Genomic DNA, 27,747 nt, shown 5'->3' with positions numbered 1-27,747 from the left:
CTCTTTCCTTAGATTGGTCATGTTCAAACTTGACAGTTTAATTCTTCCACCATAATTGATGAAGTCCATAAACTCAGCCAGTTCATCAGGAGTTGGCACCTCCACCAGAATTTTCAGTTGGCAGCCCCAAAGCTCTATACACATCTTGTTCATTGAAGTTTATTTGTTGGCCTCCAATTGTGCAGGTCACCACCATAGAGAGAGAGTTGTCATTCATATCAGTCATCACTATTGCTGTAGTCCAGAATTCACGCAGAACATCCAAATACAGAACAGGGTTTGCAGTCAAAACTCATGCAAGATAAGATTCAGCCAAAAGTTTCATAAACCCCTTAAAACTGTCAGGAGCTTGGTTAACATCGGTAAAAGCGAGGTAGTTTGTTCGTTTCTCTGGAATAGTAGCTCTAACAATATTGAGTGTCATTGTTGATTGATTAGAGTGAATGGGTAAGAAATGTTTTTGAGAAATGAGTAAAAATGAGAGAGAAATCGGTTTTGGATTGAAAGCCTGGGTCACTTGAGTTCTCGAAAATGTAAGTATGTATACATATCGAGAAGTCTGGGTATTTATAGTAAAAGCTAATGACTTGTCGAGAAGTCAAAAATAGACGTTTGAAGTATACTTATCGAGAAGTCATTTTGAAATGAGAGACATCTCGATAAGTCATTTTATTTATTTTTGTAGAAAATAAATAAAGATTGACTTATTGATATGTAAAATAAATACCCAGTTTGTACAAATTGGACTAAAAAGTTTCTAATTTTTATTTGAACAAATTCAAAATAAAATCATAATATTTTTGCCAATAGTATTTTACCAGAATAATTTATTAGATTAAATTATTTCAGTTTTGAGTTATTGATAAGTCTAAAAATAATACTTGTAAAGAACTCTATAAGTTAACACTTGTAGAGAACTCAACAATGACTTATCGATAAGTCATAATAATGCTTGTCGAGGAGTCACTCGAGAAGTCAGTAAATTGACTTGTCGAGGACTCATTCGAGAAGTCTTAAAATCATTTGTCGATAAGTTAATTAGACTTATCGAGAACTCTGTTCTTTATATACTCCTAATCAATTTAATTCTGCCTTGTGATAATTTTACATATTAAGAATGTAAATTAACAATTGAGCGGTTTACTTAGAATTTGAAAAATTCCAAGTTGAATTTTCATTTTTGAAGAATAAATATGTAGAGATTTCTGAAATATTTATACTTCATATTTCAGTTAATTTCTAATAAAATCAAATTAATTTTGATTTACTGGAAATTAATCTGTTGCAACATATTAGCTGAGTTCTTGCCTTAGAATGAAGAATTTAGCATTCCAATTTCACCTATAAGTCTAGTGAAAGTAGCTTCATCCAAAGGTTTAGTAAAAAAGTCATCTAATTATTTTTCTGTTGGAACAAAAATAAGCTCAATGGTACCATTTGCAGCATGTTCTCTAATAAAATGGTATCTTACATCAATGTGCTTTGTCCTAGAATGATTAACTGGATTAGCCACAATAGATATAGCACTAGTATTGTCACACATAATAGGAAATTTGTGTAACACTAGGCCATAGTCCATTAGCTGATTTCTAATCCAAAGTACTTGAGCACAACAACTTCCTGCAGCTATGCATTCAACTTCACCTATGGAAGTTGACACAGATTGTTGTTTCTTGCTATGCCAGGATACAAGTCTTTGTCCAAGAAACTGACAACTCCCACTTGTACTCTTTCTGTCCACCCTGCATCCAGCAAAATCTGCATCTGTGTAACCAACAACTTCAAACCACTTTCCTTAGGGTACTATAATCCTAAGTTGGAGTCCCCTTCAAGTATCTGAAAATTCTTTTAACAGCCATCAAATGTGATTCTTTTGGATTGTCTTGGAATCATGTACAAAGACATGTTGCAAACATTATGTCTGGTCTACTTGCAGTCAAGTAAAGCAATGATCCAATCATTCGTCTATAGCTTGAAATATCTACACTTTTGTCTAATATGTCTTCATCCAACTTTGTTGCTGTAGACATAGGTGTAGAAGCAGGTGAATAATCAACCATGCCAAACTTCTTTAATAAATTCTTGACATGCTTAGTTTGGCTGATGAATATTCCATCATTTCTTTGACTAACTTGAAGTCCAAGAAAGTAACTTAATTACCCCATCATGCTCAATTCATATTCACTCTGCATAAGCTTAGAAAATCTTTGGCACAACTTTTCATTTGTATAGCCAAAGATAATGTGATCTACATAGATCTGGACTAGAATCATGTCATTACCATGGTTTTTTTAGAAGAAGTCTTATCTATGGTACCTCTAGTAAAACCATGTTTAAGCAAGAATTCTGACAATGTATCATACTAAGCTCTAGGTGCCTTCTTTAATCCATATAGAGCCTTGAGTAGTTTGTACACAAAATTTAGAAATTCTGGATCTTCAAAGCCAGGTGGCTGTTGCACATACACTTCTTCTTCTAACTCACCATTTAAGAAGGCACTTTTCACATCCATTTGATACACTTTGAAATTTGAGTGTGCAGCAAATGCTAAAAAAATTCTTATTGCTTGAAGTCTTGAAACTAGAACAAAAGTTTCATCATAATCAATTCCTTCTTCCTCTAAGTAGCCTTGTGTAACCAACTTTCTTTGTTTCTGGTAACCACACCATTTTCAGTCCATCTTATTCCTGAACACCCAATTTGTTCCAATTACACTTCTATTCTTTGGTGCAGGAACTAACTCCCAAACTTTGTTTCTTTCAAACTGATTGAGCTCCTCTTGCAGAGCAGATATCCATTCAGGGTCCATTAGAAGCTTCTTCAGTTTTCTTGGGCTCAACTTGAGCTAGAAAGCATGCATGTAGGCACTCATTAGCAGTTGCACTCCTAGTCCTTACACCAGCATTTGGATCACCAATTATTGCATTTGGGTTGTGACTTCTATCCCATTTTCTGATGTGAGTTTGTTGACTGGTACCTTCATCATTTTCTTCATTATTGTTATGATTTGTAGATTCTTCTTCTCTTTCCTAGTCCTTACACCAGCATTTGGATCACCAATTATTGCATTTGGGTTGTGACTTCTATCCCATTTTCTGATGTGAGTTTGTTGACCGGTACCTTCATCATTTTCTTCATTATTGGTATGATTTGTAGATTCTTCTTCTCTTTCTCCCCCTGTGTTTGTGCTATCAAAATCAGGTATTTGAGGTGAGCTTCCATTTCCATGATTCTCTTGTCCTGTAGATTCTTCATTTATTATTTATCATTCATTGTCTTCACCATCTTCATCAGAATCACTGTTGATGTTAAGATATTCAAATACAAGGGCTTCAGCTTCATTTTCATCAAGGCATTCCAAGCCTGGACATTTGTCATCATCAAAAGTCACATATATGCTTTCAATGATTTTATTTTGATCAATCACATAAACCTTGTAGGCAGTTCTCTTAAATGAATATTCCAGAAAAATTGCTTCAAAAACTTTTAAGTAAAATTTTCCCACATATTCAGAGTTGTCTTTTAGAATGTAACACTTGCTTCCAAACACATGAAGATGCTTTTCTGTAGGCTTCCTTTTAGACATGATTGAGTAGGGTGACTTGCCATGCATTTTGTTGATGAGATATCTGTTTTGAGTGTAGCATGCAGTGTTAACAGCTTCTTCCCAAAAACTAGTTGGCAAGTTGGCATCTTGCAGCATTGTCCTTGCAGCTTCTACTAATGTTCTATTCTTTCTCTCAACTACACCATTTTGTTGAGGTGTTCTAGCTATAAAAAATTCTTGGACAATGCCTTTTCCTTTACAGAATTCACTCAATGTTACATTTCTAAATTCTGTACCATTATCACTTCTCAATCTTTTCATAAAATTATGATCTTCAGCCTGTTTTTCTATCTTCTTTATGTGCTCAATAATGATGTGTGGATTTTCATCCTTAGAATGCATAAATTCTACCCAGGTGTATCTTGAGAAATCATCCACGATCATCACAAGAGCATATTTATTCCTTGAAATTGATAAGACATTTACTGGCCCAAACAAGTCCATGTGAATAAGTTGTAAAGGTGCACTTAGGGAATTCACACTTTTTGACTTGTGACTTGATCTTTTCATTTTTCCTTTATGGAAGGCCTCACAAACTTCAATTTGGCAAAACTCCAGCTTTGGCATGTCTCTCAACAACTCTTTCTTGACCATAGTGTTGCTTGCCTTGTAGTTTAGATGTGAGAGTCTCTTGTGCCATAGTTTGTTCTGCTATGTGGATGCCTTGGTGTAGAAGCAACAAATTCCACCCTCATTTGTTGAGTCCAAGTCTACAACAAACAAGTGTCCTTTCCTTGCTCCTTTCAAAGCAACTTCACCAGTTTTCTTGCTGATAAAAGTGCATTCTTCTTTATTGAATAAAACTTCAAAACCTTTGTCTACAAATTCGCTGACACTGAGAAGATTCACTTCAAGACCAGCTAACAGTGCTACATCATCAATGACAATATTTTCAGAAACAATCTTGCCATATCCCATTGTGAATCCTTTATTGTTGTCTCCAAAGGTCACCAAAGGGCCAGCCTTCTCCTCAAATTGTGATAGCAGGGCTTTATCACCTGTCATATGCCTGGAACATCCAATGTCAATGATCCCTATGACCTTCTTCATTTTTCCCTGCACACAATGAGTTTTAAGTGTTTTTAGCAACCCAAGCAGTGTTGGGTACTTTCTTTTTATTAACTGATCTAGCAGAAGTAGAGTGAGTTGTTTCAGAAAAAATAGAATCCAGTGACTATTGTGCATTTTCCCTATTTGCTGTAGACCCAATTATTGTTTTTTTGAGGTCTACTATCAACTTATGGCAGCTCTTCATTACTTTCAAATTGCAGAAAATGTAGTCAAACTTGTCACATAATTAGTAAGGATCATTTGCATTTGCTTCATTGTATTTGCAGGCTCCTTCAACTGGCTTACTAACATCCTTTTTACATAGGTGAGTTAGGTGATTTACAGAGCCACATTTCTCACATTTCTTTCTTGGAGTATCTATAACATAAGCAAAATTAATTCTTTTGTTTATCCCAATTTTCCCATTTCAATTTCTCTTCTTCTTTCTTGTGTCTTTAGTTTCGACTTCTTTGACAGGTGTCTTGGTGCTTTAATTGTCCATGACATTTTCTTCAGCTTTAGAAGATTGAGTTGCATTTGCAATTTTCTTCTCATTGTCCTCATCTGTAATTTCTTGCTTGATAATCAACTTTTCTTCACCGAAGTTTACTTCACATGCCTTGAACATAGGTGAACCAACCTTTTTCAGCATTGCTGGAATATTTTCATTTTATGTTGCTTTTGCTTTGTCACCTATATTTTTCTTCATACTGTTCAAGGTATCATAATCAAGACCAATAGCAATATTTGCACATGGTTTGTTTTTCTCATGGTATTGACCAACCAACTCAGATGCATTCCTGAAGGACTTCAACTTCACTTCATTTTTCTCTAGCTTTTCCCTTAACACAGCTTCAATCTCATTTTCACACTTGAGCTTGTTCTTCAGATAAACATTTTCTTGTTTTACAGCTTCAAGCTCTACTATCAACAATTCAATTTCTTGTTTCTTATTCTCAAGCTTCTCATTTATCTTTGTCAGTCTGCTCACTTCTTCATTAGTAGCCACCATACTTGTGTTAATGTGAAACATTTATGTGCTCGTCTTTTTAATAGTTTCCTTATATTGATTTACATTTAAATCAATGGTGGTAAAAGTTGGTACCTGTGTTTTTGATGAAGAGGACTCTCCTTGCTTCAAGGCCATTAGTGCATAATTTCCAACTTCCTCATCTTCATCATTGTCAGAGTCATCCCAACTTTTACCTTCTACAATATAGGCTTTGCATTGATGTTTCTTTAGAAGAGCTTTAAACTTTGCTTCCAATTCAAGATAAGCTTTGTCTTTCTTTGCTTTCTTGGGTTTCCTGCATTCTGTAGAAAAATGGCCCAACTCATCACAGTTGAAGCACCTTATCTTTGATCTGTCCACAGATCCAGTTTTATCACCATTTTTTCTATCAGATGTGTACTTCCCCTTTCCTTTCCAGCTGCTATCTTTGTTGAATGACTGCCCTTTACCCTTGAAGAACCTTGGCTTCTTAACTCTAATATTAGAGAACTTTCTTGCAAGATAGGCCATTGATTGATCTAGCTCATCAAGTTCATCCAGGGTGTAGAACTCATCTTCTTCCAGTTCTAGTATAACTTGTTCCTGTGAATCATTGATTCTTTTCTCACTTGTTGAGGCAACTAAAGTCTGTGATCTTGGCTCATCATTAGAGGTCTGGCTTTCATTGACAATTAGGGCACTTGAACCATCTACAATATGCCTGTTGAATATAGTGTTTATACAATCAAATCAATTTCAACACAAGTATGTAACAAAGAACAAGTATATTCAAATAAACTCTGTTACAATAGATCTGCTGTTCTCTCTCAGTGATGAACAATATCACTAAGAGCTTCTAGGTTACAATGTATAATCTTCTCGATAATTATAACACATATAGTGTCAACCCAAAGCTGTGTTTATATAGTACACAATTACAAGATATATTCTAATTGATATGGAATATAATTCTATCTCCTAAAATATATCAATTAAATATCTTTGACAAGTCTTCTAGTTCTTTAACTCTTCATGCATATCTTCTTTTGTTTTAGTCCAGATCTTCTCTTGTAAATCAGCTGCATTCCTTATCTGAAGTCTTCCCGCACTTAAGTCCTGATATATATCTTCTGACACCGTAAGTTCTGATATTAAGTTCTGACTTCAATAAGTCCTGATTTTAGTAAGTCCTGATATGTCCTGTTGTTGAGTTCTGAAAACTAAACACAAATCAGATTAGACATGACATCTCAAATATATCTAACAATCTCCCCCAACTTGTAAATTATATAAAATATACAAGTTAATAGATTTGATGATGTCAAAAACATTTAAGTACAAATACAATGAGAGTTTAAATAGACAATTAACTACAACTTACAGTCCTTGTAGCTTTTACCAATCTCACTGAGTCAATCTAAATCCAAAGTAATTCTTGACAAAGTTTGATATCATCTTTTCTTCTTTATTCCTCAAGACTTGAGATAGTGTAGCTTTAACTTGCTTCAATTCTTCATTCTGACTTCTAATCTGGTAGATTACAGTCCTTAGTGCTGAGATGTGATTTCTTTCTAAACCATCAACAAGTCTGATCACCCTGGGATGAAAAGAGTCTTCATTGTAGCACAGACATTTCTCTTTCAGAATCACTTCAAGTTTAGCAGAATCCTTCTTCATTGGAATTTCACTTCCATCATCTTCAACTATGTTTGGAATGAATTCTGTAACCCTTGAACCAGAAATTCTTGCTTTATCTCTTATGGTCTTAATAATGAAATTTGACCATCTCCTAGTAATCTCAGACTTTATCTCTAAAAGATAATGAAAGAATTGAAGTTCTTTCAGAGATTTGTTCAGCACATCTGATTCTGACATTTGATATGTTCTTCTATCTTCAAGAAATAGAATCATATTTTCTTTGACATTATGCTTATCATGAGCATCCAGTACCACTTAAACAGAGATAACCTTATCAAGGTGTTTCTGTGTAACATCTTTAAGAGGTTTGTCAGTCAATAAGAATGGATCTCTTGTAAGCACTTCAACTCCTATCATGATCTTGGCTTCATCAGAACCTAGTCCAGATCTGTCTCTTGCTTCTCTGGATTTCAATCCAACAGTCATGAAATCAGATAACAATTGGCTTTTCTTTGGATCTGATGGTTTGACATTCTTCCATAGCAGTTTCCTTTTCTCAGCAACTTTCATCTTGTCTAAATCAACTTGAGCACTATCAGAGGTTGATTTCTTGATAACTTGATCAGAATTTTCTGTTTCTTCTGTTGCTTGCTGTTCTTCATTCTGAACAACTTGAGCTTTGTCAGAGGTTGTCTTGGATTCTTCAGTTATCTTCCTTCTTTTCAGAATTTGAACATTTTCATCTTCAACAGCAGTATCATCATAAACTTGAACCATTTTGCACACAGGTTTCATCAGGATTTGAGGAATCTTTATCTCCAGTGGCTTTGTTGGTTCATCAACTTTTCCTTTCCCTTTATCTTTGGGATCAATCTGTGATCTTGTCTTGGGCTTTGAAGCCTTAGAATTTGACTTTTCCTTGATCACAATTCCTTTTTCCTTAGGCCTTGGAGGTTTCTTAGCATCAGAAGCTTTAGACTTTAGATTTGTCTTCTCAGCTGCAAATCTAGCTTCTTCCTCCTTGAGATTCTCTAAATCCATACCAGGATTATGCTTGAGAAATAGTCTTCTAGCAATCTTTCATCAAGTGTCTGAATTTTAGGATCTTTGTAGTAGACAGTAGTCTGCTTTCCTTTGAGCTTCAGAGTTTGCAAAAACTTCTGTGAGTCTTTACTTCCTCCTTGAATCATAACATCAGAACTTGATATCATATTTTGATTATCAGAACTTGCTACCAGAGCTTGAGAATTTATAGCATCAGAATTTGTCTTCTTTTAAGTAGAAGTAGAAGATTTTCTAACATCAGTAATTAGTTTCCATAAAGAAACTTTGCTGCTTTGCCCTTGACCTTGACCCTTGCTTGGGTTTCCCTGGTCATCACCTTTGTCATCCTTTTTCTTCAGTACTTAAGTATTAGAGCATTTGGACTTAACTACCTTCTCCCACTTTTTGGCATCATCTGGTAGTAGGAGTGAGAGAAGAAGTTCTACTGAAGATTGAATTTCATTAAGTTGAGCTTGTTGAGAAGCTTGATTCTGCGGGACCTCGGAAATTTGGGCTTGTTGTTGTTCTTGAATCTTCTCAATAGCTTCAACTTTCTTAGAATAGGTCTGATAAACCTCTTTTTGTCCAGCTTGATCTCCATATCCAGTTTATCAGATTTTTCCAAAAGTTTGTCAACTTTTTCATGAGTGATGGAGTGTTGACCTTGAAGAGACTTGATACTTAGAGTTGTGAGTTTGAGTTGTGTCTTGAAATTAGAGTTTGTCAGCAACTCATTAGCTTTTGCAATATGCTCTGTCAGAACTTTGGAGCTTGGAATGAAATTAGATTCATTCCACTTCTTGGTCCACTTCACTCCTCTGTGAGTTTCTTCCCAAGGAATAGGAGCAGCTTGTTCAACAAATTTTTCAATCAGTGCCTCCTTTCCAAGAATGGGAGCATTTACTGGAGCACTGTCTCCAGAACTTGCTATCATCTCATCATCTTCTGACAACAAAAAAGTGTGTGTAATAGAAGGAGATTCTGCAGTAACTTCATCTATATTCTGAGCATCATAATTTATCTCCAGAATTGGAGTTGTTGGTATCTCAGCCTGTAAGATAGGAGAATTAACAGTAGATGGCTGAGCTGCAGTAGGAGCTTCCAGATAGAGCACAGTTGGAATGATCAGCCTGTGAAGGTTAATTTCAGGACTTAATTCTGAATCTTCAACTGTTGTTGCTTTGACTGGAGAGACCGGAGGTGTGATCATTGTTTCCTGAACAGTGTCTTCAGCCTGAGTTGAAGGTGGAAAAGATTCAATTACTATTGGTTGTGAGATCAGAGATTCCTGATCCCTTTCCTCAGCTTCATCAGTATCCTCAGATGGAGGTTGTGCCAGATACCTTCCTGCTTTCTATTTTTTTGATCTCCTGGATGGTGTAGGAGTTGCTTGATTAACATCAGCACTTGAGGTTCTTTTTCTCTTCAACTTATCTGAACCCTCGGCTTCAGTTTCTTTCTGAGAAGTTTCCTTTTCAGCTGCTACTTCCTTTTCAAAAATGACATTTTCAGCTTCCAGTGTCACAGGTTCTGATGCTTGAACCTGGACTTGCTCCTCTTCATTATCAGATTCCTCCCTAAGAATCATCCTTCTTCTCCTTAGTGGAGATTTAGGAACTGATTTTGCTCTTTTAGGCCTGGAGGATGAAGTTCTGATGGTAGGTACTGATGGTTGGGGTTGAGATGAGTGAGCTGGCTGGAAATATGTTCAGATGGTAGGTTGAGTTGGTTGAGGTTGAGAAGTGGTAGGTGGTTGATTGGTTGTAGGAGCTGATGGAGGCTGGGATGGTTGTACATCAGGATATATAGCAGCATAGGTGGCTAGATCAGAATTTACTAAGACTTGTTTGACTGACTGTGGAATTTGGAGGGGTCTTAGTACAACCTTCTTATTATCAGTAGAAAATAAGTCAGTGAAGGCCCTTTTAGCAAGTTTAAAGGGTTCAATCAACTCACTAGCTAGTTAGGCCTTATCAGAACTACATAAACTGCAAATAAGTTGGCAAAATCTAGCAAAATATACAGTGTTTCTGTCCTCTTGCATCCTATCCCCAATAAATCCTAGCACAGCACTAGCATAATCAAAATGAGTTTGATTGATGAGAACATACCGGTTTGCTAACTTAGGATTGGGATTGCATCAAAATTAGAGCACTTGTTTGCAAAGGCCTTGGTGATGCAGTCAAAGAAGAAACTCCACTCCCTCCTGATGTGGGGTCTCTTCAATTTTCAAGCTTTTCCAAAGTCTTTTCATAGCCCAGATTGGCCATCATTTGTTGAAGGGCCGGCTCCTCAACTGTTGAACTGTAAACACAGTTTTCTTGCAGATGTAATGCTTGTCGAACAGTTGACAAAGTCACCACATGCTCATCATCCCCTATTGTAAATATTATACTTGGGGACCCATTTGCACCACCATCATCATACACACCACTCCTCCAGAACTCCAACACTTGAGTTTCTGAGATTGCTTCTGGTTGGGTCAAAGCATACCCAATCTCACTTTGAGATAGAAAATCTTGGATGAAGTGAAGTTCTGATGGAGCTTCATCCTTAGAAAGAATAGCCATGTAGTTGTTGGGAACAAACTTGGCTCCATTGAAAATGATGTCCTTTGGTGCCATTTCTGTAAGAAATAAGTGAGAAAATGTGTGTTTGCAAAGTGTTTGATAAAATGCATGTGAAAGATAAAGCTTCAGAGAATATTAGAAAGAGAGAGAGAGAGAATAATAGAGATAAGAAAAGAATTAGAAAGTAGGTAAAAGATTGTAAATCTTTTAACTCCCATATAAATACTCTCTCCACTCAACAGTTCTTTTTGGAAGTGAAACAGACACTTTACACATGTCAGCCAGTAAATAGTTAAAGCAGTAGTTAGTGGGCACGAGAAATAAGCAGTAATTATTGTGCACATGCAGTTGTCAAGGCAAACACATTTTCCATTAACCAAATGATTATGACTGTTTTTATCCCATTTAAATATATTCTGATAAAATATGACCATTACTATAAATATTAAAACTAAGCCATGTAATTAAATAATGCCACGTAAGCATCAGAATTTGCATCAGAACTTGACTATTATTAGAACTTAACAGTCATCATAATATGGCTTCTGTACTCAAACGGTGAATGTTTGTTTCTGTGATTCTTCATTCACATACTGACTTGTTTCTTCAGAGTTTAATCACCAGAACTTCCATCAGAACTTGTTCTCAGAATTTATGCAAATAATACTTAACTGTTGATCAAAAACAACTTAATCATCACAGTAATTTTTATCATTCACATGGAGTAAGAGTGTGTGCATTTGCAAATGTTCAGATAAAGATTAAAGTCTGATAAATTCAGCATATCTTAGAAATAAGGCATAACTAAGAAAAGTGCTTAAAATCTGTCTTCAATTTTGAAGTCTACTGTAGAATAAACTTATGCAAGAGTCCACCTCAACTGTTTGTGCTCATTTTATGCATCTTTTGACATTCTTTTTCAGTGGCTTCTCATTGTAAGTGAGTCACAACTGCTATCAGAATTTATGCTATGATCAGTGTATTTCTCCAGTAATCAGAAAATATGAAAAGTCACCAAGAAAAATTTATTTGCTTTTCTAATGCATATTACTTAATACTAGCAATGCACTTAGGTCTTCCCTTTCACGTATTTACTCTAGATCTTAAAGGAGTACCTGAATTCAATTTTCTTTTCTTTTCTTTTTTTTTCCTCAGATAAGTGAGGCTTATCAAGCATGTAGCTCATCCTCAAGATTTACTGACATCAGAATTTGATAGATAAGAAGCAAGAATCTAGTTTGTGACTTAGTAATAAGATACACAAAGTAAATTTGACTAAATTCAAAATCAGAATTTGCTTGTGTTAATGAAATTCCACATAAACAACTAATTCAAACATGGGATTTCTAGTATATTAAAGACTACTAGGTCAGCATCTAACACAATAATCCTTATTGGATTGAATAGTCACAGAACATTCAAAACACTATCAGAGTATATAGAATCACATCAGATAATAATCAATATTTAATATATTACAATTTAAGCACAGATTACACAGTTATAAGACAATCTGTTAACACTGATCATAAAGTCTGATGCATGAGAACAAAAACTAAGCAGATTTTGAGAAAGAACCTGAAACCATTCCAAGTTTATTTACCAGTCTTGTAAAAGTAGCTTCACATAGTGGTTTTGTGAAGATATCTGCTAGTTGTTGATCTATTGGAACAAAATGCAATTCCACTGTACCTTCCATCACATGTTCTGTTATGAAATGGTACCTTATGCTGATGTGCTTTGTCATTGAGTGTTGAACTGGATTACCTGTCATAGCAATAACACTTTGATTATCACAATAAATAGGTATTTTAAAAAATTCTAACCCATAGTCTAGTAACTGATTCTTCATCCAAAGAATCTGTGCACAACAGCTTCCTGCAGCAATATATTCTGCTTCTGTAGTTAATGTGGAAATTGATTTCTGTTTTTTGCTAAACCAAGAAACCAATCTGCCTCCAAGAAATTGGCAGCTTCCACTAGTGCTTTTCCTGTCTATTTTGCATCCTGCAAAATCTGCATCTAAGTAACCTATTAGCTTAAAATCTGATTCTCTAGGATACCACAATCCTAGATTAGCTGTACCCTTGAGGTACTTGAAAATTCTTTTCACAGCTATTAGATGAGGTTCTCTTGGATCAGCCTGAAATCTTGCACAAAGACATGTAGCATACATGATATTAGGTCTACTTGCAGTTAAATAGAATAAAGAGCCAATCATACCTCTGTAGTTAGTAATATCTACTAATGCTCCAGTATTTTTATCTAACTTGGTTGCAATGGCCATGGGACTGGATGCAATTGAACAGTCTTGCATTCCAAATTTCTTCAGTAAATTTCTGGTGTACTTGGATTGATTTATGAAAGTACCTTCTTCATTTTGCTTGACTTGAAGTCCTAGAAAATAGCTAAGTTCTCCCATTATACTCATTTGATATCTTGACTGTATTAGTTTTGCAAACCTTTCACAGAGTTTGGTATTTGTAGAACCAAAGATGATATCATCAACATATATCTGTACCAAAAGTAAGTCCTTTCCATGGTTGAGGTAGAATAGTGTTTTATCAATTGTGCCTCTATTAAATCCACTTTCCAGAAGGAATTGAGCTAAAGTCTCATATCATGCTGTTGGAGCTTGCTTAAGGCCATAAAGTGCTTTATCAAGTCTGTAGACATGATTAGGAAATTTTGGATCTACAAATCCTGGAGGTTGTTCAACATATACCTCTTCTTCCAATTCTCCATTGAGAAAAACACTTTTCACATCCATTTGAAAGACTTTAAACTTCTTGTGAGCAACATAAGCCAAAAAGATTCTTATGGCTTCCAATCTAGCAACAGGATCAAATGTTTCATCATAATCAATACCCTCCTGTTGAGAGTAACCTTTAGCAACTAACCTTGCTTTATTTCTTGTAATTATGCCATCACTGTCAGTTTTGTTTCTGAACACCCATTTTGTGCCAACAATTGATCTGTTCTTTGGTCTTGGCACTAGGGTCCAGACTTTATTTCTTTCAAATTCATTTAACTCTTCCTACATTGCTTGCACCCAATCAGCATCTTGAAGAGCTTCTTCCACTTTCTTTGGTTCAATCTGAGATAGAAAGGAATGATAGAGATATTCCTTTGATGTTGTTGTTCTAGTTTTGACACCTCCTTCAGGATCTCCAATTATTAAGTCAGGTGTATGTGATTTGGTCCACTTTCTTGCAGATGGATGTTGATTTCTAGAACTAGATCCTCCCCCATGATTCATGCTGTCTCCATTAGCATTTTCTGATGCTCCCCCTGTACTTATGCTCTCTGAGAGTTCAGAATTTGAGTTTGATCCTTCAGGATTTGAAGAATCAGAGCTTCCAGAATGATCAGAATTTGGCTCATCAGAACTTGAAGAGCCATTGACGGGTTATGATGCTTCTTGAGAATCTTGAGTTGTGGTATAATCTTCGGCTTGCTCCCCCTGAACAGGTGCATTTTCCCTTGGAGTAGTTACCACAGTTTCAATGACATCAGAATTTAACCCGTTAGAACTTATAGGATCAGAATTTAAGCCATCAGAATTTACAGAATCAGAATTTAAATCTTTATTTTCAAATCTCAGCTGATCATGATCATTGAAATCTTCAAGTCCAGTAATCTTTTTATCATTAAAAGATACAATGATAGATTCCATGACAACCCTTGTTCTTAAATTGTAGACTCTGAAGGCTTTTGTGGAAAGTGGATATCCAACAAAAATTCCTTCATCAGCTTTTAGATCAAATTTTGACAGCTGTTCAGGATGAGTCTTAAGAACAAAACACTTACATCCAAATATATCAAAGTATTTCAGATTTGGCTTCTTTTTCTTCACCGTCTCATATGGTGTTTTTCCATGCTTGTTTATGAGTGTAGCATTCTGTGTAAAATAAGCAGTCTGTATAGCTTCAGCCCAAAAGTAGTTTGGCAGCTTTGCTTCATCAAGCATAGTTCGTGCAGCTTCAATGAGAGTCATGTTCTTTCTTTCTACAACTCCATTTTGCTATGGAGTTCCAGGTGCAGAAAATTCTTGCTTAATTCCATGCTCTTTGCAGAACTCTTCCATGATTGAATTCTTGAACTCAGTGCCATTATCACTTCTTATTATTTTAACAGAATCTTTGACCAACTTATCCAGCTGTCTGACATGATCAGTTAAAGTAGATGCAGTTTCATTCTTCTTGTGCAAGAAATACACCCAAGTGTATCTTGTGAACTCATCCACTATAACCATAGCATATTTCTTCTTTGCAATGGACATGACATTGACTGGACCAAATAGATCAACATGCAGTAAGTTATAAGGCTCAAGAATTGAGGATTCAGTTTTGCTCTTGAATGAATATTTTCTTTATTTTTCCTTTTTACATGAATCACAAAGGCCATCAGGAGCAAATACTGATTTTGGCAGTCCTCTCACAAGATCTTTCTTTACTAGCTCATTTATATTATTGAAATTTAAATGAGAGAGTCTCTTGTGCCAATTCCAGCTTTCTTCTATTGATACTCTACTCAATAGACATATTGCAGAACCATAAGAGTTTATTGAAAGTCTAGCTTCATAAATGTTACCATGCCTGTAACCTTTCAGAACTACTTTGCCTGTAAAATTACTTACAACTTCACAATGTTCTCCAAAGAAATCCACATGATAATCTCTGCCACAGATTTGACTCACACTTAGCATATTGTGTTTAAGTCCTGAGACAAGAGCTACTGTTTCAATGATGACATTCCCAAGATTGATATTGCCATATCCCAGAGTTTTTCCCATGTTGCCATCTCCATAAGAAACTCATGGGCTAGCTTTCTCCACAAAGTCTGATAGAAGGGCTTTATTTCCAGTCATATGTCCTGAACACCTATTGTCCAGAACTAGGATGTTTTTCATGTTGCCCTACAATCACAAAGACCACTATTGGTTAGTTTTAAGGACCCAGGCTTGCTCGGATCCTTTGGCCTTTTTAAGTTTGTTAGCATTTGCAGTGGATTTAATTTCAGAGTTTATGCTAACATGCTGTTTATCTGACTTTATATTAGACTTTGTATCAGATTTTACACTAGAAGGAAATAGACTAACTTTCTTCAAAGAAGGTTTTATTTGTTAATAATCATATAACAAACTATGATATTCCTTACAAGTATAAATGGAATGCCATAAACTACCATAATGAAAACATGGATTTTGTGGTTTAAACCTAACTGACTGACTCTTAACTCCTGATTTAGGAGGTAAAGAGTTTATATCTTTATTTTTCCTGCAAAAAGAAGCAAGATGATTAGAGTTTCCACAGTTATAACATTTCTTTCTAGGAGCATTAGGAACAGGCATATAATTGTTGCTTTTATTCACACCTTCCTTTCCATTCCTATTTTTCCTAACTTCCTTTACCTTGTTCACATTTCTAATCTCTTTTAGCTTATGCTTAAGCTGCTTCTTTGTCATTAAGCCTATGTTTACTTCAGCTGGTTTATCCTGTTTTAATTTGTTAGAAGTTGACTTTTCTTTTACTTCTGTCTTAGAATCTTTCATCTTTTCAAAATCAAACATTACAGTTTTTGCTACAAATTTAACAGGATTTACCTTTGGCTTAGCAGTCTGTTTAACAATAATTGGCTCAATTTGCACATTTCCTTTCTCACTTTTATCATCTCCATAACCTAAGCCCTTTTTCCAGTTTCAACTACTTAGTAAATTCTGAGTTGTTCTGCCAGAGTTAGTCCAAGTTCTGATAATCTCTCTTTCCTTTTCTAAATCAATTTTTAGAGATTCATTCATTTTTAGCACTTCATCTCTAACATACAGAGCCTCATCTCTTTCTTTCTTAGTTTGATGAAGAAAAACTAACTCCTTTTCTAAATAGTCATTTCTGTTTCTAAGAGCAAGACTTTCAGATGTTAATCTTTCACATGTTAAAGTCTGATCTCTAAAACTAATGAACATTGTTTTAAGATATAATCTCAACTCAGTAATATCATCAGTATGAAAAGCAAAAGTTGTTTGAGGTACCTTCAATTCAACAGTGTCAGTACTGCTCTCAGCATTTGCCATAAGGCATAGTTCTTCTCATCTTCAGAATCTGAAGTGTCTGTCCAGCTTTTCTTCTTTGTGACAAGTGCCTTGCCTTATCACTTTTTCCTTTCTTGCAGTCAGGAGATATGTGGCCTCTTTCACCACAACTGTAGCATTTGACATTTGAGTTGTCTCCCCTGTCAGACTTTATTCCTTTGCCTTCAGACTTTCTGAACTCTTTCTTATCAGAACTTCCACCTTTCCTGGAAAACTTCTTTCCCTTTCTGAATTTCATGTAGGCTATCTTTGTGATACCCTTCACCATAAGAGCACACAGTTGCATCATCTCTGCATCAACATCAACTTCAGATAAACTTTCAGTTTCTGAATCATCATCATCAGAATTTGATGACTCTAAATCAGACTTTATGATGAGAGTCTTTCCTTTGCCCCTTTTTGAGGCAACCACTTTAGGAGATTCCTCATTAGCTTTAAGAGCAACTATCCTTGATTTTCTTCTATGCCTCTTGCTCCTTTGATCCATCTCAAGTTCATGAGTCTTGAGCATACCATAAATTTCATCAAGAGTAGTTTCAGTAAGATCATAGTTATCTCTTATGGTAGTAAACTTCAAATCCCAATTTTCAGAAAGAGCTAAAATGAATTTTAAATTTGAATCTTCAAGATCATATTCCTTGTCCACCAGTGACAGATCATTCAAGAGTTTGGAAAACCTGTCATATAAATCAGTTAATGACTCATCAGCTTTTGAGTCAAAGTGCTCATACTCTTGAGTGAGTATAGTCCTCCTGTTCTTTTTGATTACATCAGTTCCCTGACATCTTGTCTCCAAAGCATCCCATATCTCCTTTGCAGTCTTGCATCCAATTACCCTGTTTGACATGACATTATCAATGGCACTATGCAGCAAATGCCTTACCCTTGCATCCTTGGCAATAGATGAGATATCTTTAGGTATGTATTCACCTCTCTCCTTTGGTATGGTCTTTGTTGGTTGATCAGCAACTGCAACAGAGAGCTTGGTAGGCTTATATGGTCCTTCATTAATTCTGTCAAGGTATTCTGGATCTGTAGCTTCCAGAAACATAGCCATCTTCACTTTCCATATGGGATACTCAGAAGGTCTCAGTATGGGAACCCTAATAGTCTCATATCGACTGTGGGTTTCAGTGTTTTGAGTTTCTTGAGTTTTGGTGGGCTTAGTTGGAGTTTGTGTTTCTTCAGACGTGATTGTTATTTGGATCTTTACTGTATGTGTGTTAACTGGAAAAGCTCTGATACCATTTGTTAGGTCACACAACACTATAGAAGGGGTTAAATATAGTGTTTATACAGACAAATTGATTTTAACACAAGTATGTTACAAAGAACAAGTACATTCAAATAAACTCTGTTATAATAGAATTGTTGTTCTCTCTCAATGATGAACAATATCACTGAGAGCTGCTAGGTTACAATGTATAATCTTCTCGATAATAATAACACATATAGTGTAAATCCTAAGTTGTGTTTATATAGTACACAATTACAAGATATATTCTAATTGATATGGAATATAATTCTGTCTCCTAAAATATATCAATTAGATATCTTCTACAAGTCTTCGGGTACTTTAACTCTTCATGCATATCTTCTTTTGTTTTGGTCTATATCTTCTCTTGTAAATCAACCGCATTCCTTATCTGAAGTCTTCCCGCACTTAAGTCCTGATATATATCTTCTGACGCCTTAAGTTCTGATATTAAGTTCTGACTTTAGTAAGTTCTGATTTCAGTAAGTCCTGATGTGTCCTGTTGTTAAGTTCTGAAAACTAAACACAAATCAGATTAGACATGACATCTCAAATATATCTAACAATGCCCTTGAGCAGATCTTAATGATTTCCTTTGAATCATTTCTAGTTCATATGTTTTCAAAATTCCATACAGGACTTCCAGAGTTATTCTGCTCAAGTCTCTCCCTTCCCTAATTGCTAAGATTTTCTGTTCCAAATGATGATGGAGAGTAAGCAAAAATTTCAAGTTCACTTCTTCAGCTTCATAATACTTGTCATGAAGCTGCAAGTCATTAATCAGCTTATTGAACCTTTTAACCACATCAGTAATACTTTGTTTTGGCTTGGCCATAAAACCCTCATATTGTGAAATCAGTATCCTTCTTTGATTAGATCTAACCTCCTCAGTTCCCTCACAGAGTATTTCAATCTTTTCCCATATACGCTTGGTAGTGTCACAGTTGACAATGTTGTTGTACATTACATTGTCAAGTGACTCTATCAATATCAACTGCAAGCTACTATCCAGGGAAACTTTCTCTTTTTCAGGCTCAGTGTACTCAGAAGGGTCTTTTGGAGCATAATGAGCTGGAATGACAATATCACTATCTGTTGATTCCTCAACTCTAACCATAGGAGTGAATGGCCCATTTTTGAGAATCTGAATATACAGTGGATTGGCCATCCTGATAAACATCAACATTTTATTTTTCCAAAGAGTATAGTTAGCTTTGTCAAAGGTAGGGATTTTGATGCTACTGATTATCTGTGTATTCATTCTTCCAAGTTCTTGAATCTGTTTACTTTCAGATTTTGCTCTGATACCCACTTGTTAGGTAATGAATTACACACAGGGGGGGGTGAATGTGTTTTTGGTGTTTTATGCTTTTCTTGAACTGTTTATGGTTGTGAACAAAGTAAATCAAATCTTGTAGTGAAATGTGTTACTGCAGAAACTAAACATGCAATAATAAAGAACATAGATCTTTCAAAACTCACTTACTTTTATATAAAAATTTAGAATGTTTTGCTACAAAATTTCTAGGCTCTTTGTTAATAAAGAGCTTAGCTTCTTCTTGAGAAAATTACAAGATTTCTATCTAAAATGTTACTTCTAACAAAGGACCAGTGTTAATTTTATAATTCAGTTAACTGTTGGTTTACACAGTGTACAATAAGACATGCTATTAAGCTTTAGTAAACTGTCACTTGTCATTTCCATTTTAGGAAAAGTGTATCTTCTATTTCTGGCTTATCATATCTTAGCACCCTGTGTTAAATTTGATCTTCCTTTGTCAGTTAATCTTCACCATTGATCTTGCACATCCTTCAAGCTGCTTTTTGTAGACTTGTCAATCCAGCTGGTTCGATTGTTTGTTGATTGTAGATCTTGGATATTGAACTGGTCTGCAATTTGTACTTTGAGATTTTACCTCGAGATCTCCAGTTAGGCATATAGAGATCTTGACATCTCGATAAGTATATTGACTTATCGAGATCTCTAATACTCCATAGTAAATTTGACTTGTAGAGGTCACTGAGTTCTCTATAAGAGAATTTGGCTTGTCGAGATCTCTCAGCTTCATGTCTTGACTTTGACTTGTCGATAACTCAGAGTTCTCTAGTGAATGTTGACTTATCGATATCTCTGAGTTCTCTAGTGGAATTTTGACTTATCGATAACTCAGTGTTCTCTAATGAATGTTGACTTGTCGATAACTCTAAGTTCTTTAGTGAAGAAATGGCTTGTCGATATCTCCAATCTTCGTATCTTCAATTGGATTGTCGATATCTTTCTGAGTTCTCTAGTAGCTTTCCTGACTTCTCGATAAGTTATTTGGAGTTCTCAAGTGACTTCTATATAACACTAAATCTATGACTTGTAGAGATCTTGACTTAGAGTATTTTTATCCAAACAGATTTATTCAACTCCAAGCTTCTTCAAAATTCTTCTGAGGCATGATCTTCTTGATCTTCTTCCAGATAGAATCCTTAGGCTTGATATTGTTTAAACAAAAAGACTCCAGTCTGCTATTTTACATTTTTACAGACTTTAAAAGTTACAAGTACAAGCAAACTAAGATAACAATACAACTTAGTTAGGGTTGTCAATTTGACTTAGTCTTGTTAAGGTACAGGCATATCTTGCACGATTGGTTATAAGCATTGATTTGAGATATAGAACGTGTAATTTCTTGTACAAATCTGCAAGAACGATGTTTTGGCCGTAGTTGAGTTCGATTGATCGGAGAACGTGATCTAGGGGTTATTCCGGTTGTTTGTGGCCTGAATCAGAAGGCTGAATTGATTTGCAATGGTTTGGGACCAAAAACGATGCCAACAATATGTTTTTGACCCCTAACAGGACTCACCGGAGTCCAATGAAGTCGCTAGATTCTGGGTTTCATCCCAGATTTCGGTGGTGTTCTTCACCGACCCGGATTGTGACCCGTTTGACCCGTTTCTAAAACCCGGTTTTGATCCAATTAAACTCAAAATCCATTTCTAAAAATTGTTTTTGTATTTTTTTTTATTTTTTTCATAAATTCTAAAAATCAGTTTTATTTATTTAATAAATTGATTAATTTAATTTAATTAATTAATTGATTTATTTTATAAATAAATTTGAAATATTTTCCAAAATTTGAAATTCTTTATTTATTTATTTATTTAAGTATTTATTATTTAGTTAAACTTGATTAATTATTTTGATAATAATTTAATTAATTTGGATAATTTGTTTTAAATTCATTTTAATTCCAAAAATTATAGAAAAATTATTTTTAATTCAGATTTTTTATAAATAATTATTTAGAATTATATTTGAGGATCAATTATTTTGAATAATTAATTATTTTGAATAATAATTGATTTATTCTTATTTACTGATTAGTAATTGAACCGTTTATTTGTTTTAAACAAAACGAAAGCCCTTACACTCAGAAAAATGATCTATTACCAATAAAAATAGTTTTAAATCTTAATTTCTTTCAAAAACGAGTCGGCTTTCGATATTTATTTATTTATAGATCCTAATAATTAGAAGTACGAGTCTAATAAATTCTAAAAATTAGAAAACGAGTAAGATATCGTTCGATAATGAGAATACTGGCTCGATTTTAATTCTAAAAGTATTTTAAGATCTAGAGTAACTATCTGACTTATGTACTATATGATTTATGTGGTCACTCGAGTCTTAATTGCTAGATAATTATTATACGAGTCAGTTATAAATGTATAGTTAGATGAGAAGAGCTACGTGGATTCGGATTAATATACGATTAAAGTATAAGTCAACTAAATGAGTATCTTTCCTAGATAGATACGAATCCAGCAAGGCAGATAAAGCCAGTGTTAGAGAATTGCGATAAACTTGAGATAAGTAATGTATCAAGAAAGTTTTTCCACTATTCTAAACCCAGAATATTGAATTGCTTTATTTTATTCATATTCCTGATTCAGTGAATATTGATAGTTCCTATCCACAAACACTGATACACAATTATTGTTCTTTTGATCAAACTTTCATTTTGATTCCTGACTACTCATGATATATTGAATACTTTATTCATATTCTAATAGATTATGCAATATCTATATCCTGATGTATATCTTGATGTTGAGATAACATCAAAGCATGCCGATTATTCCGGATGCTTATCCGATGGACTGGATGGTTACGAGTAGGGCCAGGAACAAACTAGACCCTTGAATTAATTATGGAGGCCATGAATGAGCCTGGGTACCTTGTTATGGCGTGGGTCTATGTGAATAGCATAGATCCATGTTGTATCTGACTGATCAGCAGATTACAGTACTGTGATTATTGTGTTCAGTCTAGTTTATTGATAATCATCGATAACTGCCTACATTATCACTTGCAGAGATATATAGTTACACATACAATCAAATCACTACGCCATAGGTTGGATTACGCAACCGTTCACACTAGAGTTGCAAACAAAAGTATAATAATAGCCTTCTAAACCCATGTCTATCGCAACCCCTATTTTTTGATGTTGCGGTATAGTCAAAATGTGTTACCAAAATGACATAGATGATTAAAGATGATTTTTTAATTTAACTAATTAATAATTAACATAGAAATAATATAATAATTGAAATATATTTTTAATTTATTTTAAAAAGTTAATAATATTAGTTACGTGATTTATAAAACTTAATAAATCATTATATATATGTATATTATATATCATTTTAAAACATTTATATATTATTTTTAATAATCTCGTAATTAAATATTTGAAATAATATTTATTAAAAAAGAGCAATTAATAATTCAAATTTGAGAAAAACCAAGTTGGGTTGGGCTGTATTTTTATGAATAGTGAAATGGGGCTGGGCTGATGGTGAAATGGGTTGGGTTGTGATTAAAATTGTGGGCGGGAGTTCAATTTTTGGACAAGCGGGGAGTTGAAATTTGTTATAGGCGGTTTTCAGACAAATTTCATAAAACAGAAACAGAAATTTCACAAATTTCACTCAGCAAAATTGCACTCTCTCACAAATCGCACTCTCTCACAAATCTCGCACTCTCTCACAAATCTCAAAAATCTTACAATTGGAGTTCATCTCTGGCTTCAATTGGAGTTCGATATTATGGCGTGGATTTGGGCTTTGTCGGGGTTTGATTACTAGGGTTCCAGTTTGGGGATTCTACAATTGGAGTTAAAGTTTGGGGGTTTCGATCGATTTGAACTAATGCATTTATTTCATCAGGTATTATTCATAAATCGAGCTTTTATTTTTATTTCAAATTAGGGTTTCGAGTTGTGTTTATTGAATCAGAAGTGTGTGTATGTTTATCTGTATGTTATGTGTATTGAAGTATGCATACTCCTCTCGCGCTCTCTCTCTCTCTCTCTCTCTCTCTCTTCCCTTCCCCTCTCTCTACATAAATGTCTGCATTTATATTAGTTTGCGTGTATAAATAGTAAATACTCTTGTAAATGTATGTATTTATATTAGTTTGCGTGTATGAATATTATTTATATTAGTGAGCTCCGAGGCTACATTTTTAGTAAATACTCTTGTAATAATCACACAATCATATTTTATCTTTATACAACCTGGCGACCTTTAATAACCTGCAATCTGCAAAATATAACTTGGTAAATGTCTTGAAGTATTGCACGTTATTGATGCACATTATTGAATATCGATATTAAAAAACTGTAGTGTTGGAAGGCTGGATTGAACTTCCAAAGTTCAGCGAAGGATATATCAGAGGGATAAGGTCTTTTTTGCGGAATGCATTTTCTAGATACTCTGTAGGTGATGAAATCACATGCCCCTATAAAAATTATGATAATCACAGGTGGCATCGTGAAGATGTGAATTTTGATCATCTCATCTACAGTGGTCCATCTCCGCTATTAGTGAACTGGATTTGTGAGATTTCCAATACAGAAAATGTAAATATGGAGTTTGATGAGGGGGTATATTTCGGAGATAATTTAGGTGAAATGTTGCACCGTACGCACAACTGTCAAGACAAGGGTAGGGGTTCTGGTAAATCAAATGAAATAGCTAGGAATTTTTATCGCCTTATTAAAGATGGAAAACAGCCTCTGTATCAAGGTTTCATAAAATTCTCACGACTAGGTTTTATCATTAGGATTTATACCTTGAAATGTGTACACGAGATTACCGAGTCTGCATTCACTGATTTATTAGAGTTGATTAAAGAGGCCTTTCCAGAAGCACACATCCCTCTTTCATTTAAGGCCGTGAAAAATGTCATTAAAGACTTAGGCCTAGATTACCAAAAAATACACGCGTCTCCCAATAATTGCATGTTGTTTTGGGGAGAAAATGAGAAGGAAGAAGTCTGCAAAGCTTGCAATGCCTCTAGGTGGATTGTAGTGGAAAATAAAGATACAAGTGACGACATTCTGGAGCAGTTGATGCACAAAGTTCCGGCAAAAGTAATGCGTTACTTTCCACTTAAGCGGAGGCTCCAAAGGCTGTTTATGTGCAAGGAATATGCAGAACTTATGACTTGGAATTCCTCGCGACAGAAAAAAGATGGCAAACTGAGGCATCCAGCAGATGCTGAGTCGTGGAAGACGATGGATGCCAAATTCCCTCATTTTGCGGAAGACGATAGAAATGTCAGATTAGGTCTAGCATCTGATGGGTTCAGTCCGTATCGTACAATGAGTACAACTCATAGTACGTGGCCGATTGTGTTAGTAAATTATAATCTCCCACCTTGGTTATGCATGAAGCCGTAAAACTTGATACTCTCAACGATTATCTCCGGTCCAGAATCTCCAAAAAACAGTATTGATGTTTTTATGCAGCCCCTTATCGCTGAGTTGAAATATTTATGGGATAAAGGCATAGAAACTTATGATGCTTTAGCTGGAGAAAATTTTAATCTACGTGCAAGTATTTTATGGACCATTAGTGATTTTTCGGGGTACGCAATGCTATCCGGTTGGAGCACAAAGGGCTATTTGGGCTGTCCGGTATGCCACTACTAGACTTCTTCTTCGTATTTAAAACATAGTAAGAAAGTGTGCTACATGAGCCATAGGAAATTTTTAGAGCCGAACCACAAGTGGAGGTTTCATAAAAAGAGGTTCAATGGTGAAATTGAAATGGGAATAGGTCCGTCAATTTTATCGGGGCTAGAGGTTGAAGAATTATTAACCGTTTTTCAGAACCAGTTCGGGGCTGTTAAACACAAGAAAAAGGGCAGGAAGAAGAATGGGGAAAAAACTGATTCTCCTTTTAAAAAAATCATTTTTTTTATTTACCATATTGGAGTCAGAACTTGCATCGACATAACCTTGATGTTATGCACATAGAAAAAAACCTATGTGATAGCATACTTGGTACTTTGCTAAATATGGGTGGGAAATCGAAAGACCATTTAAATGCTCGGTTTGATCTTCAAGAAATGGGAATCAGGAAGGACCTACATCCGGTTTTAACAAATGATGGGAAAGAGTACGAGATAAGGGCTGCTATATTTGATATGAGGAATAAGGAAAAAGAAACTTTTTATGCAGTGTTGGAGAATGCTAAATTGCCATATAGTTCTGCATCTAATATTAGACGGTATGTACATACGAAGGAGAGAAAAATTACGGGGTATAAATGCCATGATACACATTTCATTCTTCACTACTTATTGCAATTTGCTGTAAAGAGAACACTGAAACCTGAGGTTGCGTTGCCTATGATAAGATTAAGTGCCTTTTTAAGAAGCCTTTGGGCCAAAGTTATCGATTTGACCGACTTAAAGAGACTGCAACAGGAAATTGTAGAAATCTTGTGTAGTTTTGAGATAATATTTATACAAGCTTTCTTCGACATAATGGTGCACCTACCATACATTTATGCAAGGAAATTGAGTATGGTGGACCAGCGCATCTCCGGTGCATGTGGTCCATTGAACGATATCTAGGTAAGTTAAAAATGTATGTATGAAACAGGAGTAGACCAGAGGCTTCCATTGCTGAAGGTTATCTCGCAGAAGAATGCATAATTTTCTGTTCAAGATTCTTAAATAATGATGGAGCTGGGAAAATAGGCAAGTATTCTGCTAAATCTGAAATATGTCCACAAAATGTGGAATATCCAATCGGTTCAAGAAGGAATAAAGATGGGAAAGCCATTACTCTAAAGGATTCGCAATGGATGGAATGTCATCGCTATGTTCTTTTCAACTGTGCTAACAAGGAAGTAGAAAGCTTACTTGAGTAAGTTTTTTAAGTTCTTTTTTTCCAATTAGTATTAAAGAATTAGGATCTTTCCGTTATGATATTATTAACTAGGTCATTATTGTAGGGAACATCAAGCTGTAATTGAAGGCCAAGCTATACCTAAAAGATTTTAAAGGGAGAAAGTTCATACTGATGATTTTTATAAGTGGCTGCAAGAACAAGTTGGAAAAAAGGAAGTTGTTTCGCCAGAATTACAAATTCTTTCAATGGGCCCTAATCGAGTAGATAAAAAATTTAGTGGATATGTCATTAATGGATTCAGATTTCATACTAAGTTTAGAGATGCTAGGTGTACAACACAAAACAGTGGTGTATTCCTAAGTGCCTTGACAGCCAGCTTTGCGAGTTCGAAAGATGAGAGTCCACTGGTTAGTGAAGTCCATTACTATGGAAGAATTGAAGAAATACTGGAAATTGATTATTGGGGAGAAATTTCAGTGGTTTTGTTTAAATGTTGTTGGTACCAAGAAGAGACAGACTTGTATGGCCTTATTCGTGTTAATTTTAGTAAATTATGCCAAAAATCCGATCCATATATTTTGGCATCACAAGTACAGCAAGTCTACTACTTACAAGATCCTGTTGATAAATCATACCACAATGTCATCAAGAAACTTCCAAGAGACTGGTATGAGGTTGAAAGCCCAGATGCAAATGAAAGCCCGAAGACTGTTTGTGCAGGCGTTGAAGTTAGTGATGTTCATTGGTGTAGAGATGATGCCCCAATAATAGAGATCCTAGTTACCGAAGAAGAAGAAAATGCTTCTTAGAATTAGAATCCATAATATTTAATTATCATGCTAGTATTTAGCTTATTTCTTTGTAACGTCATGATTTGATCTTTGAACCTTCTTTTTATGCTTAAATTGTAATCACAGTACTTATGATTCGGTGTTTTTGATTTAAGTGGTTGTTTTCTTATAAGTGTCTGTTTAAGTTGCAATTTTCCATTAGTTAATTAGTGCCTGTGTAAGTTGCATTTTAGATAAAAATGGGTATTTTTGTCGAATTTTTATTTCAGTTAATTAGTTGCAATTTTCCATTAGTTAATTAGTGCCTGTGTAAGTTGCATTTTAGATAAAAATGGGTATTTTTGTCGAATTTTAATTTCAGTTAATTAGTTGCATTTTTCCATTAGTTAATTAGTGGTTGTTTAAGTTGCATTTTAGATAAAAATGGGTATTTTGTTGAATTTTAATTTCAGTTAATTAGTTATATTTTTCCATTAGTTAATTAGTGGTTGTTTAAGCGTTTGTTTTCT

The 27,747-nt window shown here is 34.9% G+C and overlaps 1 protein-coding gene across 1 annotated transcript in view; it reads left to right on the top strand.

Moving 5' to 3' along the window:
* LOC141680006 (uncharacterized) overlaps positions 1-27,256 on the top strand; it is a 38,498-nt gene extending 11,242 nt beyond the window's left edge. Inside the window, exons 3-7 of the mRNA XM_074486344.1 lie at positions 23,929-24,924; positions 25,021-25,223; positions 25,529-25,818; positions 26,196-26,462; positions 26,602-27,256. Of these exons, the coding sequence (XP_074342445.1) occupies positions 23,929-24,924; positions 25,021-25,223; positions 25,529-25,818; positions 26,196-26,462; positions 26,602-27,256 (2,411 nt within the window). The remainder of the gene's footprint in view (positions 1-23,928; positions 24,925-25,020; positions 25,224-25,528; positions 25,819-26,195; positions 26,463-26,601) is intronic.
* Positions 27,257-27,747: the final 491 nt, after the last annotated feature.

The sequence above is a fragment of the Apium graveolens genome, chromosome 8, assembly GCF_009905375.1.
Source record: "Apium graveolens cultivar Ventura chromosome 8, ASM990537v1, whole genome shotgun sequence".
Lineage (NCBI taxonomy): Eukaryota > Viridiplantae > Streptophyta > Magnoliopsida > Apiales > Apiaceae > Apium > Apium graveolens.
This window is presented reverse-complemented; position numbering and strand designations above follow the sequence as displayed.